At 41.9% G+C, this 14,795-nt stretch overlaps 1 protein-coding gene across 4 annotated transcripts in view; it reads left to right on the top strand.

Moving 5' to 3' along the window:
- Positions 1-14,795, top strand: part of FYN (FYN proto-oncogene, Src family tyrosine kinase) — a 307,032-nt gene that overhangs the window by 260,381 nt on the left and 31,856 nt on the right. For all 4 annotated transcript variants that reach the window (XM_082249084.1, XM_082249085.1, XM_082249082.1 and 1 more), the window contains 3 exons: positions 7,666-7,764; positions 11,368-11,471; positions 13,607-13,756. In XM_082249084.1, the coding sequence (XP_082105210.1) occupies positions 7,666-7,764; positions 11,368-11,471; positions 13,607-13,756 (353 nt within the window). The remainder of the gene's footprint in view (positions 1-7,665; positions 7,765-11,367; positions 11,472-13,606; positions 13,757-14,795) is intronic.

Below are 14,795 nucleotides of genomic sequence, written 5' to 3'. Positions count from 1 at the left end.
TCACATGGGCGTCTACACGGGCTGCAAATTGCGGCAGAAATATTCTGCAGGCTTGTGCAGTTGGGATTGACAGGGATTTCTGATCACTGCAGCTAATCACTAGCTTTGCGAACAATCATGATTAGCTGCGGCCGCCCAAAGCCTGTCATTCCATTGTACAGGCTCAGCTGCTGCAGTTATTTACACACATATGTCAATCTTAGCCGCAGAAATCCTCAGATTCTTACCACTGGGATTCACAGCATTTGTAAACAGCCATAGGAATGGTGCCTAACCTCTCATTTAATCTAGGGCAGGGGTATTCAAACTATGGCCCTCCAGTGGTTTAGGAACTACAATTCCCATCATGCCTAGTCATGGCTGTGAATGTCAGTTTTACAATACCTCATGGGATGTGTAGTTCTGCAACAGCTGGAGGGCCGTAGTTTGAGGATCCCTGATCTAGAGGATGAAAAAGCACTTATACTTACTTAATTCTTCACTCCCCGGCATACAGTGCTCCCCTATGCTCCAGAAATGGATTGGAGGAGCTTATGGCACTTTTCCACTGCAAGTACCGGCTAGTACCGGCTCGGCTCTACTCGGCCCTGCTTGGCCCGGTTTGCTTTTCCACTGCGGTACCGCATGGTATAGTGTCGGAACGGTTCGGTACGGTACGGTATAGGTTTGCTTTTCCACTAAAGTAGTACTAAAGTTAAGTGGGTGGGATAACAACGGGGTGGGTGTGATTCTCTGACCAATCAGTGGCTAGTAGTGACTGCATGCAAAGGATTGTGGGATATGGTACCAGTTTGGTACCTGTTGGAACCACAATCGAGTAGGTACTGTTTTTTCAGAGCCGTACCGTACCGTACCGTTCGGTTCCATGCAGTGGAAAAGCAAACCTATACCGTACCGTACCGAACCGTTCCGACCCTATACCATGCGGTACCGCAGTGGAAAAGCACAAAAGCGTGCCGAGCCGGTACGGTTCTATGCAGTGGAAAAGCGCCATTAGACTGCTGGAGTAGGGGGGAGAAGAGGCTGCCAGGGCGGGAGCCTGCAGGAGTGGAGCACTGGGTAAGGGAAAGTGCTTTTCCTACCCCAAAAACAGAAATGCTGAGGGAGAGGGGCAGGGGTGGGTCAAACAAGGATGCTGTACATGCGACTAACATCCTCCTTATCAACAGATAATGTCATTGGTTGTTAGGACACCACCAGCTAGAAGGTTGTAATGGGGCACAATGAAAACCTGTGGCTTTGTGTAACCAAAAGGCTGCGGCAGGCTTCATCCACACACCAGCTTGTATACAATTTTTGAGCAGTTTTTATACACTTTGCCAAGGCACCCCTGAAGAAACCTCAAGGCATCGCATGGTGCCTGGGCACACTGGTTGAAAAGGGCTGCTTTATCTTTCCCTCCTCACCCCACACTCCTGCCAGATCTTTGTTGTGCCGCTCAGAAAAAGCAGCACAGCCACCACTGCAATCTTTGCAGCGGGTCATACATTTGTACGCATGCGTGGCACATTCATTGCTATGGAGAGGTAATCTGTCATTATAAAGTGTTTATTATAAAAAGTAGTAACTTACAGTTGAATGAACTCTTGTCAGCATGTCCACTACTGCTGAGAGGATCTTACGGCTTTTGCTTGTATTGACCTTTTTTAATGAGGGTCAATGTGATTTGGTAAGAGGCTATGTAGTTGGGTGCTGGTGACGGTCTCTTTACAATTCACAGAAGAACTTTTCAGCAGAAAACACCCTTTGTTTGGTCCTTTTCCCCCTTGGATGTGGACACTGACTTTATTTATCTGATTAGCGCTACATTCATTTTTACTGTTTTTAACGATCTCTTACTGAAGATAAGATTTTGTGTTGGCTGCTTTTCACTTTCATGGATGTTTGATTCATTGTAGCTAGGAGCAGCAAATTACTATATTTATTGATTTACTAAAGGCAAATCAACTGTGCACTTTGCATGCACAGTTGCTCCAGAGCTTAGTAAATGAGCAGAAGCTCTGCTGACTTCCATCATCCAATCATGTGCAAGCAAAAATGCTGTTTTTTTAATTTTCTTTCACGGGATTGGATATTCTTTTCAACCACTTGTGCCCCGCTCACCGTTCATATACTGCGGCACTCTGCCGCTGCTGGGCAAAGCGATGCACCCCTACGTCACTCGCTCAGTCGCCTGTGGGGCCCCCACTTGTTCCCTGGGGAGCCAGCGCGTGTTACCGGCGGCTCCGATGGCCGCCGGCCACTCGCGATCTCCCGAAGCAGAGGGAGAAAGACAGACAGCAAATGTAAACACAGCCGTCTGTCATTTTCCCTTAGATTATCACTGAGACTATGCGATCCTGCTATGTAGGATCACATGTCTTTGTGATGATCTCACAAGCCACACCCCCTCACAGTTAGAATCACGCCCCTAGGGACACACTTAACCCCTTGATCACCAGTAAAGTTAACCCCTTCCCTGCCAATGTCATTTTTATAGTAACCGTGCATATTTATAGCACTGATTACTGTAGTAATGTCACTGGTATCCCCAAAAGTGTCAAAAATGTCAGTTAGGTGTCCGATCTGTCCGCCGCAATGTCGCAGTCCTGCAAAAAATCGCCGCCATTACTAGTAAAAAAAAAACAATAAAAATGACATAAATCTTTCCCATAGTTAGTAAACGCAATAACTTTTGCGCAAACCAATCAAAATACGCTTATTGCGATTTTTTTTACCAAAAATATGTAGCAGAAAACAAATTGGCCTACAATGTTAGAAAATTTTGATTTTTACTTTTTTTTTGAGAATTTCATATAAAAAAATGTGAAAAATATTATTTTTTCAAAATTGACGCTCTTTTTTGTTTATAGCGCAAAAAATAAAAATCGCACAGGTGATCAAATACCACCAAAAAATAGCTCTGTTTGTGGGAAAAAAAGGACGTCAATTTCATTTGGGTACAGCGTCGCACGATCGTGCAATTGTCCGTTTAAGTCACGCAGTGCCGAATCGCAAAATAGGGCCTGGTCATTGAGCAGCCAAATCCTCCGTGGTTAAAGTGAAGCTTTACCTCATTTACTAAGCTCTGGAGTAAATGTCCTTACAAAGTGCAACTGCACTTTGCAAAGTGCACAGTCAATTTGCCGTCACTTAGCGCCATGTATAAAAAATGTATAGAAAATCTCAAAATGCAGTTGTTGTTCAAGCAGCGGCAGATTTAAGAGTCCGTCTTGAAAAATAATACTTGCTCATTTCAAGATCCGTGATCCAAGCAGCTGCTTTCATTATTTCATGATTTAGGGTGACATCTTTTCATAAGGGAACACAATGCTCTGTGATTTTACTTCAGAGACTGCTGATTGCTGCTCCAGACCAGTGGTTGCAGGTCTTTCAAATGACATCTTCCTGGACACACATGAAAAGTCTTAGCAGCTGGAATATTCTTCCAGTAATAAAATACAATACTTAGTTTAGGTTCATTAAAATGTACCTTGTTCAAAGGTAATTCTCTGCAGTGAAAGAAAACTGCTAGATATATGGGCTTTTTTTAATGATGTCAAAATAATTTTAATTTTGCTCTACTTTGCTATATTCTGCAGTTAAAAGATAAAAACATGATCAGACTTACTTACATTCATTGACTTCTCCATAAGAAGTCAGATAGAAGTTATTTTTTTCTCCCCATGCAGGATGGAATGTTACAAACCCAATCCATATTCCTGTTACATATAGCAGCATTTCCCAATAAAATATTTTTAGATTCTGATACTGATGAATGTTGGTGAATCTTTTTCAGACAAGTTTTAGTGAATAGTGATTGTTTGTTAAATGATTTGCCACTAATTGTATGGTGGATTTTGGATGATTCAGAGATTTAATCCTTCACAAAAAATACTCAAAATGCTTATTGCAATAATATAAGCTTGAAATAAGAAGTGGATTCAAACATATTTTATTCCCTAACTGCCTTTCATGAATTGGTAAACAATGGGGTTGTAAAGGAAATATGTCCTCTGACAAAGTATACCCCCCTATAGTGTATACTTGTCTCAATCCAGAGCACTTTGGGGTTGATTTACTAAAACTGGGGAGTGCACAAGCTGGTGCAGCTGTGCATGGTAGCCAATCAACTTCTGACTACAGTTTGTTAAATTAAAGAGGTTTTAAACCCATACAAACATTTTTTTTTTCGACCTGAAAGAGAAACACATAATGAGCTAGTATGCATCGCATACTAGCTCATTATGAAATACTTACCTTAGAACGAGCCCCCGCCGTGCCGTCCGCTTACCTGTATGATGGGCGACATGCCCAGTCGCCCGTCTTCCGGGATCGCGGCATCCGGCCATCTGATTTGGCTGGAGCCGCAGTGACGTCACTCCCGCGCATGCGCGGGAGCCGACGGTCACGGCACGGGTCTTAAAAGAAACGGCACCAGCGGCCGTTCCTTCAGAGCGCATGCGCCAGTGACGTCACTGGCTGCATGTAAGGTAAATATCTCCTAAACAGTACATGTTTAGGAGATATTTACAGTACCTATAGGTAAGCCTTATCATAGGCTTACCTATAGATAAAAGTTGCAGAGGAGGGTTTACTTCCTCTTTAAGCCTCGACAAAAAAACTGGAAGCTGATTGGTTTCTATGCACAGCTGCACCAGAATTTTTACTCCCCAGTCTTAGTAAATCAGCCGTTGTATGTAATTTTTGTCTGCTGCCTCGTTCCTCTGCTATCTGCATGAGTCACTTCTGACAACATCTCCTGACACCAAGAGGTAAAAAGGTGAGGGAGCTCCATCATACAGCCTGTGAGCTCTGCAGAGTGTAACTTTATCTCACCACCCCCTGCTTTGTGGAATCTCAGACAAGCTGTATAAATTCTAGACTTTGAATGGATGTAGAGAAGAGAAGACTGCAGATCAACAGATACAACTTATTTGGGAGGATTTGTTTGATCTCTGGGTATCACCTGAGGCCAGTCACTTCATTGGGTTTACAACCACTGAGAAGCTTTACGATCAAGCTGTGCTTTCATGCCTGTCGTATAATTTTACCTAATGTTACAGCATACCTCCCAACTTTTTTAAATAGGAATGAGGGACACCTATTAGGAAAAGTATGTAGGCATAGGACACACACCCGCCCTCGCCAAGCCCCCTTACATTAGAATTAAATGAAAAAATATATTAGTAAACCCACAAATGCAAACTTTTAGAATTTGGATGAAAGGTTTACCACTGGGAAACACTTTTTGAAAAATGAATAGTGCATTTTATATACAACTACTATAAAGATCAGATGAAAATGAGGGACAATTGAGGAGGACTTTAATCCAAATCAGGGACAGTCTCTCAAAATCAGGGACAGTTGGGAGCTATGGTTACTGTAATGAGAGAATATGGACCCTACCATTGCTGTCCTCTCCTTATGAAAATGCTAGTAGTTACTTGGCTGTCACGCTAATCCAGTGGCATCAGGGTTTTTTGAGGAACTGATCCAGAACAAGTATACAGATCAGGAGCTTTGACTTCATTCTGACGTTCCAGTCTTCATGTTTATTCCGGGTATATGACAGTATTGAAGCCAGAGATAATCTTAGAAGTAGGTCAGAAATGGCAGGGGTAAGGTGTAATACATACCTTATTCCTCATTCCGATAGGCTCCCTCTATCTATAGAAGAAAAGTATTACTGATTCCTCTACCCCGAAGAGTTAGCAAGCATGTAACTCTTACAATGTGAGTTGGGGGGCACTTGATAGGTCATTTTGTGTAATTCCCAGAGTAGGGTTTTAACCACTTAAGCCCCGGAAGATTTTACCCCCTTCCTGACCAGGGCCTATTTTGCGATTCGGCAGTGCGTGACTTTAATGGACAATTGCGCGGTCGTGCGAAGCTGTACCTAAACGAATTTGACGTCCTTTTTTTCCCACAAACAGAGCTGTCTTTTGGTGGTATTTGATCACCTGTGCGATTTTTTGATCATGCGCTATAAACAAAAAAATAGCGACAATTTTGCAAAAATAACAATATTTTTCACATTTTTTTATATGAAATTCCCCAAAAAAATGTAAAAATCTAAATTTTTTTAACATTTTAGGCCAATTTGTTTTCTGCTACATATGTTTGGTAAAAAAAAAATCGCAAAAAGGCGTATTTTGATTGGTTTGCGCAAAAGTTATTGCCTTTACTAACTAAGGGAAAGATTTTTGTCATTTTTGTTGTTTTTTTTTTTTAATGAGTAATGGCGGCGGGACTTCGACATTGCGGCGGACAGATCGGACCCTTGACTGACATTTTTGACACTTTTGGGGTTACCAGTGACATTACTTCAGTAATCAGTGCTATACATATGCACAGTTACTGTGAAAATGACACTGGCAGGGAAGGGGTTAACTTTATTGGTGATGCAGGGGTTAAGTGTATCCCTAGGGGCGTGCATCTAACTGTGAAGGGATGTGGCTAGTGGTGTAACAACAGAGACATACGATCCTACATAGCAGGACCGTATGATCTCTGTTCTTACACAGGGGAGAATGACAGGCGGCTTTGTTTACATCAGCCTCCTGCCTTTCTCACTCTGCAACGGACGATCGCGAGTGGCACACGCGCGGGGGGGTCCGTGAACGAGCGGGGGCGGGAGCGCGCCGGCGGAGCGCGCTCGCCCCCTAGAGGCTCACAGGCGAGCGACGTAGCCCTACGTCGCTTTGCCTGTGAGGGGCTGACTGCCGCAGTAAATATACTGACGGCAGTCAGCAAGTGGTTAAATTGGGTTCACCATAAATCTGGAATACACATATATAAGTTCCCACCTCACACTGAGAACAATTTGAGTCATTTTATCCCTTTATTGTTTTATCTTTATAGACTATATTTGGGTACAGAGTGTATGGGGTACCATTTCTTAGTAATTGTTTATGGCTCCTGTAGCCTCTGCCAGAGTGGGCTCTCTAGAAGCTGACAGATCGTGGACTTAAAGTGTTACCAAACCCAGGACCCTTTATTCACTATATCTGGTCTTCCACAGTACACAGAACATGGAAATGCAATTATTTTATTAAATATAAACTTCTAAATATCTTTTCTCATCAGCTGTATATAGCAGCCGTGTGACTTCTATCAGTGTCTGGTTAAAGCTTATAGGAGGAGTTTTCATTCTGCTCCTACTGTCCTATGAGACTGCAGAACCCCTGACCCTCTGTCTGGACAGTGCTGATTGGCCCTGTGCTGATCACATGCACCCTCCCAAGAAAAAAAAAACTCTCTAGCAATACACACCAAACTGAGCATGTGCAGCCTGACTCCAGTAACTCTGTCTTATCCGGACATGTTATTGGGAACAATGCAAGAAGAGGAGGATCTGTGCATACAGGATCAAACAGCCTTTTAACTCAATGCAGAGGATTAACCCCTTAGGTTCCACAGTCAGTAAAACAAGCATGCTTTACTGCATATACACACTGATTTTACTGTATAGTAACACTTTAAGTCAAAGGTACAGGTGCTTTGGAAACAGCGAACAAAAACTGCAGGTTTCTTATCAATTACAATGATCAATAATCTATGTTGTTCAGTGTTCAAATTAACAGAAAAAAAATGTCATTTAAATTACTACTTCCTTTACATTTCTGTAGATTTTCTTTTTGCTCCATTAATATGTTTCATTCTCTTTTTATTTTTTTCCTACAGTGAAGGTGATTGGTGGGAAGCTCGGTCTTTGACAACTGGTGGAACAGGTTATATCCCAAGTAACTATGTGGCGCCAGTGGATTCCATTCAAGCTGAAGAGTAAGTTTCTTAATAAACAGCAACTTTGCTTTTAAAAACAATCCCTTGAATAGTCTTCCTTAGCATAGTCTGTTAATTTGCTGTTATGCAAAATACCAAACATTAGAGCACTTGGTATATAACTGTTCATAATCTGTTACCCATTTTAACTAATATCTTACCTTTGTCTCAAAAGCACATAAGGAAACATTTCTCGCGCTGCATCCCCTTTTGTCACGTGCGCATTTTTTTTTGTATTCTGAGTAAAACGCTGTCAAGTTGTTTTTTTTGCCATCTCTGTCCCATTGGGGAGACTTCCCTTCATTTCCTGTCCTATAACCACAACACAAGGTGAAAGGAAATCTCAGTGGCGGTTTTAGGCATGGGCGAACGGGGAAGCCGCCCGGGGCGGCATTTTTTAATGACACGTGGGGGGCGGCATGACAGTGTTTCCCAACCCCCGGGCCGCGGACCGGTACCGGTCCGTGGATCAAATGGTACCGGTCGGGCCGCCCGAGGAACTTTGAATAATTTCACTGTGGCAGCCGAGCCAAGGCGCAGAGCATTGCTCCCCCCGAGCCCGCCCATTGTGTGAAAATAGCAAATTAAAATTCGCTATTGTCACATTGATCCTCCTCCTGGCCAATCAGGGAGCGGGTCCTCCCGATTCCTGATTGGCTGAAAGGCAAACCCCACGCCATTGGCCGAGGAGGAGGCGCCGCGGGAGGACTGAGGAGACGCGGGGAATCCGGGGACTGAACTGAAGAGAAGTGAGGTAAGTGCACAGACGGGTCTCGCGGGGGGAATGCTGGCACTCTGCATTGGAAGGTGGCACGCTGGCATCTCTACATTGAAAGGGGGAAATGATATGGCACTCTGCATTTATTGGGGGCATTGCTGTGGCACTCTGCATTTATTGGGGGCATTGCTGTGGCACTCTGCATTTATTGGGGGCAATGCTGTGGCACTCTGCATTTATTGGGGGCATTGCTGTGGCACTCTGCATTTATTGGGGGCATTGCTGTGGCACTCTGCATTTATTGGGGGCAATGCTGTGGCACTCTGCATTTATTGGGGGCAATGCTGTGGCACTCTGCATTTATTGGGGGCAATGCTGTGGCACTCTGCATCTATTGGGGGCAATGCTGTGGCACTCTGCATTTATTGGGGGCAATGCTGTGGCACTCTGCATCTATTGGGGGCAATGCTGTGGCACTCTGCATTTATTGGGGGCAATGCTGTGGCACTCTGCATCTATTGGGGGCAATGCTGTGGCACTCTGCATTTATTGTTATGTTGTCATGTTATTTTTTTTTGGGGGGGGGGGGGGGCGCCGGGAGGGAGTCTTGCCCGGGGAGCAATTTAATGTAGAACCGCCACTGATGGCAGGTAGAAATGTTGATAAAATGGACAACCTTTTTGATGGCAAGCATGGAGTGTACATTGTCTGTAATAATTAAAGTGTATATATACAGCATTTTTGTTTTAATTTAGCAGAGAGTAGGGAATGGTTACATCGCCTGTCTAGTTTACATTACTGTCTGTGTCTCCGCTAGGGAGATTCATCTTCTCTTTTTGTCCTGATGGCCACTGCCATTTAGATGAAAAGTGCTGGGAAACCAAAATTTTTACAGTTGTCACCAGAACAAGAATGGAGGAGAAATCTTCCATTAGGAACACCTAATCCAGTGATAACTACCGTATCTAAAAGGGAATTTGCCCTTACTTTAAACAAATGTTCTATTGCATCTGTAGTAGAGGTGCACCAAATGGAAATTTTGGTGCCGAAATTGAAAATACAGGATGCCAAAAACAGAAACCGCTACCAAAAATATATTTTTTTTTATATATATTTGTATTATATTCAACTTTTTAATTAATATCATAAATTTAAATGAATATGTATTTATTGTCGGACATTATTGGCACCTTTAGTGCAAGAAAAGCTCAAGAAAAATGTATCCCTTTAAATTCTGTGTATTTTTTCACACTGGTCCATTGCGCTTCCATTGTGGTGTTAAAAATCCTGCCTGCTGCATTTTTGGTCAGTTAAAAAAACGCACCTTTCCGTTGAAATGCATTAAAAACGCACCCGTGTTACGTATTTTATGCAGTTTTTGAGTCACATGACCTATGAAAAAGAAACCATAAGCACGGTAAAATGGCAGCAGAATCACAAAATCGCTGCAGAAGTGTGTTTTTAGTTCCGTTATTGGCATCTTTTTCTCTTATCAGCAAAATGCCGTAAACACCATTTTCGGCCGACATGTTTCAACCGCCGAAATTTCAGCACATCTCTAATCTGTAGTAAATGGAGTGAAGGTATATCTCCCGGGACACAGACATCAAAAAATAAATTGGCAGAAATTTAAACTCTGTCCAAAACTAAAATAAAAAAGTTTATGCATACACTTTGCCCCCGTTCACACTGGGGCGACCTGTGAGGCGACCTGGTCGCCTCACAGGTCGCCGCAGGTCGCCTCCCATAGGGAAGCTGCGGACCCGTTCTGATAGGAGCGACACAAGTCGCTCCGACTCAGAAAAAGGGTCCGGAGCTTCTTTGGGGCGACCAGGAGGCGACCGCCATAGACTTCAATGTTACGAAGTCCGTGGCGGCCGCTCCGAGGTAGCGGCGCGCTGCTCGCACCGTGACCTCGGAGGTCGCGGTGCGAAGTAGCGTCGCCCCAGTGTGAATGGGGGCTAAGAATACATTTTTAAGATGTTGTTTATTAAGTTTTAGACATAAACAAATATAGCAAAAAAAAAAAAACGTTTCAGTAAACACGATTTTACCATCTTTTGAAACTAAACCAAAACTTTTGAAGCTAAACTAAACCAATAGCAATGGTGAAAACAGCATAGCAAAGCAAATGATGTATGTTGGTTAGACAATTATAAGGTCTCCTGGCACAACCATGGCAGCCTAAATGGTGAGCAAAGAGTGCGTCTATGGGACGCTTTAGATTAGTCTGTCTTAATATTACTAAGAAGTAAACCATTACAATTTATACATTTTTTCATAACTTTTATTAACTTAAAGTGGATCTTCCCCCATATTTTCAGCGTATGCTTTTCTTCATACCTAGCCGCAGTACAATAATAAATGGATGTTTAGATTATTTATAAGTACCCTATTTTCTTTTAATTTGTCGGCACTTCCAGTCCCAGCCACCTAGGCGATTACGTCATTAGGCGATCCCATGGACTCCTGGGATAAGTCTTTGGGTAGCCTAATCATCTAATTTTGTGGTATTTCCAGAGACACTGTGCACTGGGCACTGTCACTAATGCGCATGCGCGAGATCGGAAGGTGCATGCTGGGTAAACCAGCAACACTACATCCCAGAACTCACTGTCGCCAGCTTCGGACAACCACAACTAAGATGGCCGCTGCCAGCATTTCAACAGGGGCCAGTAACCAGGACATTTGGCAAGTAGGGACTATAATTACAATCTTGACCATATCCAAATTAAATACAGCGATTTGTAAGGATCACGTGTGTGATCGGGAATGTGTTTATTGAAATTTTGAGTAGGAAACTGTAGCTCCTCTTTAAATTATTTCATGTTTTTTCTATATGGTAATTGTAGAGGGTGAGCTTCAATCATTTGAATCTTTTTTAGATGGTACTTCGGTAAACTGGGCAGAAAAGATGCAGAGAGACAATTGCTATCCTTTGGAAATCCAAGGGGTACTTATTTAATACGTGAAAGTGAAACCACCAAAGGTAAGACAAGGATATATAAAACCGTACTGGATGTAATGTTTGTGAAACTTGTCCCCCAGATTAACCAGCAATGTAATAAGTAATTTTCTTATACAGAATCACACGTCTAAAAAGAGAAGTGCTCCTTATAGAATGTTACTACAGTTTCATGTACTAAGAATGCATTCTCATGTCATATTCTTCATATGGCTATACACAGGGAGATCAGTCAGCAAGTACAATGCCCATTAAGTAAACTAACAGTGTCCACTTACAGAGAAATAAATGATTGCCTAATGATCCATAAGATTTTATATATAGGTGCATGTGTGTGTTTTGCAGGCACTTTTTTCTTTGTAATTAACCCCTACAGAGCTTGAACATTGCAAATAATGCTCTAATAGTATGCAGTACATGCACTTAATGGGAAGTCTATGACAACCCTTACTTCCAAACAGCTATATACTTATTATTCTACAGCAATTGTTTAATGATGAAAGGCTCTTCTATTCATACAGATCATACTCCAAAATAATGGCTTTTCAGAGCAATTATACCCTTGTACTATTGCTAGTGTGTAAAAAAAAAAAAAGGAAGAGTACATGGCACTCAGGAAAGGTAAAATAATAGAGATGCTTTAATTAGGAGAAATAAATCTTCTGTAATGGTTGACAGAATGATGCATAAGCACAACATTTAGCCAGTGGACCAAGATCATTTATGTGAGACAAAATCCCTAAAGATTTAATACATATTTATCAAATGGGTAAAATTATAATCATTCTGACCAGGCCCTATGTGGAAGGTAAGCTGATGAGCAGCAGAAATGAGTTGTAATAAAGTGTGTTACATGCGATGTTGCGGTGCCGTTTATTTTGAATGGTATACCAACTCACTACATGGTACTGCATTGCGTTAAAGTTAATGTCCAATTTTCGTAGTGTTAGGGTGTGTTAGCAGCCCATTTAATTAAATTAGCTGCCTTAAGACATACAGAGAGGGGTAAAGATGAAAGAAGAGAGAGAAGTAAAAGAGAATTGCCTGGGCAGAAACCATAGGAAACCCAAAAACTCATCATAGAAATTACAAGAAAGGAGACATAAGTTGAAATCCATTGGAATTAGTGTAATTAATTCCATTCAGGCTATTCAAATTCCCAGAAATTTCTCATGACTATAATTTACATTAGCTATTCTGTAAAGGCTGATGCACATGTACTCATTCTGGGGTTCTCCACATATTTTTGCACTAGGGAGTCACAGGTGTGTGACCAGTAGCCTGTACAAATCAATGACTGCTGTGGTATGAATGAACGCCGCTCCAGGTGATCACTCCCAAGTTGCTGAGTTGTGCAAGTCTTTACCTGGTGCTAGCTCGGCTCACCAGCCGAACTTCAGAAGACAAGGGATACACAGATTAGCTACACCATGTCTCAGACTTTATTGATGCTTCGCATTCAAATCAACACATCGTAGGTTACAGCAGGACAAGGCAAGATTGATGCGCTTCACGCTCTGACATCGCTTAGTTGTACAGGTTACGACTAAGCCCTGCCAGAGCGCGAAAGGCGTCAATCTTTACTTCTGAAAGACATGCTGTGGCTGTACACCTGTAATTCAATATGAAATTGGTTACACATGTACAGGGATGGATGGGCAGTGCCAGGATGCAAACTAATCATCTCCCGGGCCACTACTCTTTCCCTGTAAGAATGTAACCACTTGAGTGTGCGGTTGCAGGCATACAGCCATGGCGTCCGATAGCCTACCATTGATTTGTGAGGCCGGGTACTGAGCTAAAAACGAAATAGTCAACATTGGCAACCTATCAGTGAGCATTGTGTCAATGGGGTCAATTTACTAAAATGGGAGGGTGCAAAATCTGGTACAGCTCTGCATAGAAACAAACCAGTGTCCAGGTTTTTTTTTTTGTCAAAGCTTAATTGAACAAGCTGAAGTTAGAAGCTGATTGGCTACCAATTTGTATGTAAATGGTTTCAGTTTATGATTTTATCAGGAAGGCTTATATTTGGTTTACTTATTGAATCAAAATGTTAGCATACAGTTTACTTCTATTTTCATGTTATGATTTATTTTATGACCCACTATATAATGTCATTTTATGCCCATATGTTTCTGTGTCCTAACTTGTTTCAGGTGCCTATTCATTGTCTATTCGTGACTGGGATGACATGAAGGGAGATCATGTCAAGCACTATAAGATCCGGAAACTTGACAATGGCGGTTATTACATCACAACTAGAGCTCAGTTTGAAACTCTCCAGCAGCTGGTTCACCATTATTCAGGTATTAATTCATCTTGAGCGCTAGCTATGGGAAGAAGCTGGGGCAGCATTTTTCAGTCATGTTATAGTCAAATCTTTACAGTGATTAGGCTGGATTTGTTGTTCTCAGCTTTCATTGTAAAGCATGAAAAGTTTCTGCCTGCTGGTGACTCATACCCTCTGCTAGTCACATAATCCCTTCCAGCCGAGTAGAAACATCACTTATGTTTTAGAATTTTGCCAGCCTAGGTCTGAAATATTGGGTCATATCAGGATTCTACAGCCTGTAATCCTGTTTTCCATATATTAAATAAATTGTGTGGAACATACTGTATATCAGATACTGTGGTCTACTTCATATTACTTCTCCAGGATACAGCATGAATAATGTATTTAGCATGTTACAGAGGCAGATGCTTGATTATTTGAACAGATATTTTAATAATTATTTGATGATAAATGACAGTGACCAGTTACAATATTTCCTTTACTTTGTTATAAAACAATGAAAGGATGATATTTTATTAAGACTATAAAAGTGTACATACTTGGAGCATCGGGTTGAAGTTGTCTCAAACTTTATTTGCAGATAACTGGTCTGTGTATAATGATCAGATTACCTTGTATGATCAATATCCAGTATGGGACATGTCAGATATATAATCTAATGTTTAAATAGCCATACCTGTACATGTACATTTAGAAAAAAATAGGTACCAAACATTTAGGTCGTTGGTTTCCATGAGTACATATGTACTGTAAGTATCCTGCTTAAAGCCTAAGTTTATTTATTTTTTAATCAGCACAAGGGACCATGTTTACATGCAGAGAAGTGTCTCTTGTGCGGGTGGCTGCTGTTGAAACTTGAAGTCTTATGCCACCCCCCTTCCCCATATCCCCACATCAGTAATCCTCCGGTACTGCAGAAGTTAATACAGCCGCTGGACCTGTCATATTGTATTTGTCAAGAGTGTCGTCTGCCCTTCTCCCTCTTCCATTTATAGAAGCTTTACTATAGTTTCTAGCAATAAAAAGTTCTCTATGAACGGAAGAGGCAAACC

Source organism: Pelophylax lessonae (genome assembly GCF_965119305.1).
Source record: "Pelophylax lessonae genome assembly, chromosome: 3".
In the NCBI taxonomy this organism is placed as follows: domain Eukaryota; kingdom Metazoa; phylum Chordata; class Amphibia; order Anura; family Ranidae; genus Pelophylax; species Pelophylax lessonae.
Note: the sequence above shows the minus strand (reverse complement) of the source record. Positions and strands in the feature narration are given on the sequence as shown.